The sequence below is a fragment of the Calliopsis andreniformis genome, chromosome 5, assembly GCF_051401765.1.
Source record: "Calliopsis andreniformis isolate RMS-2024a chromosome 5, iyCalAndr_principal, whole genome shotgun sequence".
Taxonomy (NCBI): Eukaryota; Metazoa; Arthropoda; class Insecta; order Hymenoptera; family Andrenidae; genus Calliopsis; species Calliopsis andreniformis.
The window spans coordinates 6,360,831-6,366,830 of NC_135066.1; the positions used below are offsets into that span (position 1 = coordinate 6,360,831).

Sequence of the window (6,000 nt, forward strand, 5' to 3'; positions counted from 1 at the left end):
TCATCAATATAATAACTGTTCATTAATAGTTCGTTAATAAACCGTAGCATCAGAACATTTTTTTCATCATTCATTAACCTGTGTACGATTAATATCGAAAAAACTGTTTGCACTGATCTACAGTAGAAACGGAAGCCAGCGAGGCAATGGGAACTTCCCAGTGGGTCGTTACAAAGATAAAATGGCAGAGCATATGGTGTGCGAGGTTATTGGTCATCCGTGTTGCATCGGGATTCATGGAATGTGCCGAATAACGACAAAGGAGTACTGCGATTTCGTGCACGGTTACTTCCACGAGGAAGCATCGCTCTGTTCACAAGTTGAGTGTCTTCATGATGTTTGCGGCATGATCCCTTTTCTTCATCCTGAATGGCCAGATCAGTTCTACAGACTTTTCACCACTACTTTTCTTCATGCAGGGTAAGAATCTATCTATTTACGAATGATAATACAACTGGTAAAGTCACTCTCTTGGGTCACTTTTTAGAACTGTTTTATGAAGATGAATCCAATGATATTTTTTATAAAATATTTGAAATGCACTTCATTGTCGATGAAAAATACCAGTTTTAATACTATTTTCAAGACATTAATGTATTTCTAAAACACCATTCATTAGCATATTTATTCTTTATTTCAAAATCTATCTTCATGGATTCTTTACATTGCGCATGCAATGATTAGAAATTTGGAAATCATTTATATTAATTTGAAAATGTGTCCATTTTTAAAGATACGATGCCTAACTGTCAAAATGTCTCTAGTTACCAGATCATTTGATTTGTCTTATAAATAATAGTCTTCTAGATTTAGCGTACTGTAGATATAGATGAAGCTGTGATTATGACTCACTAATACACACCTTGCATTCTGTTTGTAGAATTCTCCATCTGTTCATCACATTATTGGTTCAGTACTTCCTAATGCGAGATTTAGAGAAGTTAACAGGATCGCTGCGGATTGCTTTGATTTATTTCATCGGGGCTTTAGCTGGGAATCTGGCTAGCGCGATATTCGTTCCTTACAGAGCAGAGGTAAGTTGTAATTTTTTTATTGTACATTTTTCTTCGCCTGTCCCAACTTCTTCAAATTTTGTAGCTCATAATTAACATGTAGCATCATTAACGATCGAAGAAGATATTGCCAGTTAGATAAAATAACAATCCGTTCCATCATAAAACGAATCGTTACAGGTCGGCCCAGCAGGCGCACACTTCGCCCTTTTAGCGACGCTGATCGTCGAAGTCCTGCATTGCTGGCCGATGCTGAAGCACCCTCGACGAGCTCTGACCAAGCTGATCTTCATCCTGCTGGGCTTGCTAATTCTGGGAATTCTGCCATGGGTGGACAACTACGCCCACTTATTCGGCTTTATCTTCGGCTTCCTCGCCGCGTACGCGCTGATGCCTTTCATCTCGTTCGGCCATTACGACCGTCGCCGCAAAATCTGGCTGATCTGGGTCTGCCTGATACTCATCGTAGTTTTATTCACGCTCCTTCTGGCCCTGTTCTACAACGTGCCCGTGTACGAATGCGAAGTCTGCAAGCTGTTCAACTGCATCCCCTTCACGCGGGACTTCTGTGCCTCGCAGAACATCAACTTCAAGCGAGAGGAGCCCGTATGACACACGGGGCTGTATTTCGAAGTCGATTTCGAAACATCCTGCCGCTTCGACCAAAGCCAGGCTGGGCCCTGGCGCCAGCTAATCGTCCTGACCCAGGCCTGGCGAGATTTGAAAGTCATGAGGTTCCCCACTCGCGAGGAACCGAATCGGCGAAGTCTATGCGTGCCTCTCGTTATTGCCAACGAAATATGGAACTGTGTTTGTCTCTGGACGAACGACACTGCCTTAAAATTAAATAAATCTCAAGATCGTCAGGAGTTCTAGAACAATGGGACTCTGTGGTCATCGATCAAATGTACATATTAGAAACACACGCCTTTTTCTAAGCGACCAGCGATCGTGCTTCGCCACGAGGACGTATTGCTCGAGATAAACGTGAACTGAGATGCTGGGGACGATATCGTGTTATCGAGAGTGTCGGCCACTGGTCGATCGTCATTTGGGACGTTTGTTTAGCGACCAGACGGTGAGAACACATGTACATAGAAACGGAGACTCTTATTATAAATATAGAAGTACGACGTAAGAACAATTTCGATAAGGTTAATTTTAGAGAGAAAACGAACGCGAAGAATGTTGAAAGTGTGTACGCGCGTCGTGCAGCACCCCGTACCTCCGACGCCGGAACTATCTGTGATGGGCCATGCGGTTGTCTTCGAGAATATTTTTCATAACACGCGCGAGAGCTGCAACATCCAAGGGAGATACTTACCACCGGTTACTGTGAATCGGATGAGCTTAATTTTAAGGGTCGGAGAAGAAAAGGAATGAAGGGAAAACGAGGCTGGAGGAAAGTGTTAACGATAAGTCTCTGCTGGAACGAATCAATTTTTTATAACAGCGTGTGAAAGCATCGAGAGAAAGAACGCGAAGATATCTAATCAGATGGTATCAAGATATCTAGTTAAATCTCACCTTGTACATAATTGTGAATGCCAGAGAGGTGAAGTTTAAGAGGAGCCCAAGGGAAACGAAGGAGACAGAGCACACGATGGAGAAAGAGCAATGTGACGTTTGTGAATGTGTGTTTTATTATAACGAGTATGAAAGTGTAAGGGATCGTTTGAGAGTCGATAACGAAGCATGAGAGGGAGAACAAGAGGAAATGAATCTGTTCGTCTGCATCTTATCGCGTGTAACGATATTGACATTTGGAGAATAGCAATAGCGAGCATGATGTGCCATAACGTGACGGTTGTTGCAAGTTCAAGTGATTCGAGTAACCTTTCTAATCGCCGTGCCGCGCGCGCGTGAGCTTTCTGGATCTCGTTCTAGTGTAGCATGCTCGACGTGGAATTACAGTAAATTTCCGTTGATGCGGCTATATCGATTGGTTCACAGATTACAGACGAAGGATATGTCCTTTCGATTTCATTTTTACGCAGTTGCCAATCTTCTGAGCTGATTGATGGAAGAGATGTAGCAGAGTCGACAATTCATTCATTTTTGACATCGTTTTATTTATTATCATCTTATCTTTCATAGAATTCACGTGTTGAAATTAGAAAAAAAAGGAGAAAAAAGTGCTTTACATAATGATTTCCAATTGCAATTTTTTCGTAGAGCCATTTTATTTAATTGAATCAACTAAAGATCGTTTGTACTCATTTCTCAATGGTTGATTAAAACATTAGTGATTTCACGACAAAAATGATCTCTGATATTCTCTAGTCAAAGAGTACAATCGATTATTAAGGAACAAATTAGTGTGTATATTTCAGCAATCGCAATATTTCATTTTTCGATTCGCTCAGTATTGTAATCAATATGTTAAAACATATTTGAATTCGAAGGTTAAAACATTTCAATTGGAATTTTCATTCTACAGACTCCACTATGTATCTTCCACCGACTAAATGAACGCAGAGTATTACTGTTCCATAGTGTCTTTGTAAGATAGAGGATCTCATTAGTTAAAAAAAAAAAAAAATAATAAATTCAATCACAATAGTACTACGTTAACTCATAAGGGAAAATCTTGAGCCCAGAAATACAAAAACTTATAAAACTCTTGCAAATACTAAACTCTTCTTCTATTTTTGAACATAATATTCCCGAATTATTTTCAAGATTACATAGAATAAAAATGATGAACAGTTTAAACTTGATGAAGATTCTATAAATTTCTTATTGATTAACTCGAGTCTATTGAAAATAACGAGCGTTGTCATTTTTATTTTATTTTTTGAAAATAGTGAGAAATATAAAGCGGCTTATAGAGGGAAAAGTGATTATATCGAAGAAAAAGACGAGCATCATATCTCTTATTGTTAGAACTCGAATATCACTAATATCGAATTCTTTACTATTTGTCAATCGTAAAATACAAATGAAAGGCCATTTAAAAATAGAAGAAGAAGTATGCACGAAGTTTTGAATTTCTGCGTTTGAGATCTTTCCTCGCTAAAGAAAACTATGGAATCCTCTTTACCATTTTAACTGATAATTTTGTTCCCGTTTATAATTTTTTTTAGAAGACTCAATAAGGCAAAGTGTTTATAGTAACATTTATCATAATATCCTGAAACGTTCAATCAACAATCAAGCACAGTGTAATATAGTTATGTATACAATGTGAACATTATCACAAAATTGCAAAGAATCATAGAAATATGGGGAACATATTACAGAAGCGAACCTAAACATTTTATGCAACCTGAGACATCAGTTCCTTTATCGAGAACATTCCTTCGTATAGATTTTAAGTATAAGTTTACTATGTTGATTGCAAACTATGTATACATGCGAAAGCATGGTTTTCCATCTTCGTACGTGTTGAGCATGCCACAGAAACGAGCAAGATAAATAATATAGCTGTAGCAATTACCATAATTTTCAATGATAATCTTGGTAATTCTGCATAAATATAAGATTAATTGGGGAAATGTAAACACTATCTCGAATGTAACTGCACGTTCTTGAAATTATGTATTGAATCTACCTAAATTCGATAATCAATATTTAATCGTATAACCAATGATAAATTTTTATACATTTTTCTGATTATACGTTCTTGCTTGAAGCTTCGAATCTAGGAAGAGACTTCGAGCATCCCTTCCTTCTATATCTATAGAAAAAAATCTATATTTAAAATAAGACAACGTAAGAAGCCAAAGTTTCAATATTAACTTCGGTTCGTGTAAAAAGTACGAATGGATTTCAGTTAATAACAACGAAAGTATTGTTAACGCATCTATTTTTAGAAGCACTGTCTTCTCTTGCTACAGACGGAAAACAGTGAAATTCTCTAAATTATGGCGAATGCGACAATTACGATAATCGAAAACCATGCTCGATATAGAATTTCGTCGAATCTTAATCGGTTTGTTAGAGTTGTATTTCTGTATTTAGAGTGAGAACACTCAACCCCTTTGTCTGGAATATTTTTTATTCGTTCGACTATGCTGCGCACAACTTCCCATCACATCACATTAAGCTCAGTTAACTCTGGCTGCACATTACTTATATATTCATTAAAATTTGAACTCAAAAATCACGAGCAATTTGAAATGTTCTAAAATTGTTTCCATGTGCTTCCTTTTACATGCAATTGGTCAGATTAGTCACATATCTGTAATCGTACAACCAGAATAGATTGATCAGTAGATACGAATTTTAGATGTTTCTAAGGAAACAGGATCGATCATTATCAAAATATTAAGCATGAGTTAAGGAAGAGACAGATTGTGCGTTAGAAAGGTAATTTTCTCTTCCGTAAAAATTATAACTTTGCGAAAAATTCAACATTTTCAAATATCGACAGTTGAATTTAGGCTATTTTCAAATCTGAACTTTAAATTTGACATGATCATGATCACATGATTACAAATATTATCAAACAGTAAGTATTTTTTAAAATATTTTCAAAATACTTTGAATATTACGAACTATACATTTCATTCCTCGTTATAAATTTCAAAACTTACTTCTAAGAATGTTTCTAAATTGTCTTTTAAATAATTTTTATGAAAGACTACCTATTTACGCTCCAAGCATCATACGCGCACAAGTACTCCTAATTTCATGATCCCTCACGCGTGAATTGAAAAATTGACGATTTTCACGAAAAGACCGACATGAAATGAGCCTTAAAACGTTCCTTCTGCGAACCTCACGCAAAACAATCGTTATCACCAACACGTTAGTTCGGCTACAGATAATTTGAATGCCAAAATTCTCAAAATTAAGACAATTGTCGAGAGAAATAAAAACCACATGGGGAAACAGCCGAGGAACATTTTAGGTTTACGCAAGTACCACACACTCTTATCGTTTCTTACCTAATCTATTCACCATAAGAGCGCAAATTTGCTTTTCAAATCTCGCCTTGGAACTGGTGTAATGCTAACACCCGAATCGTGGAAGGAATCGAGTC

At 37.0% G+C, this 6,000-nt stretch overlaps 1 protein-coding gene across 1 annotated transcript in view; it reads left to right on the top strand.

Moving 5' to 3' along the window:
- Positions 1 to 5,124, top strand: part of Rho-5 (rhomboid-5) — a 117,452-nt gene extending 112,328 nt beyond the window's left edge. Inside the window, exons 15-17 of the mRNA XM_076378256.1 lie at positions 124 to 420; positions 881 to 1,034; positions 1,194 to 5,124. Coding sequence (XP_076234371.1) covers positions 124 to 420; positions 881 to 1,034; positions 1,194 to 1,625 — 883 coding nt within the window. The 3' untranslated portion in view covers positions 1,626 to 5,124. The remainder of the gene's footprint in view (positions 1 to 123; positions 421 to 880; positions 1,035 to 1,193) is intronic.
- The last annotated feature ends 876 nt before the right edge of the window (positions 5,125 to 6,000 follow it).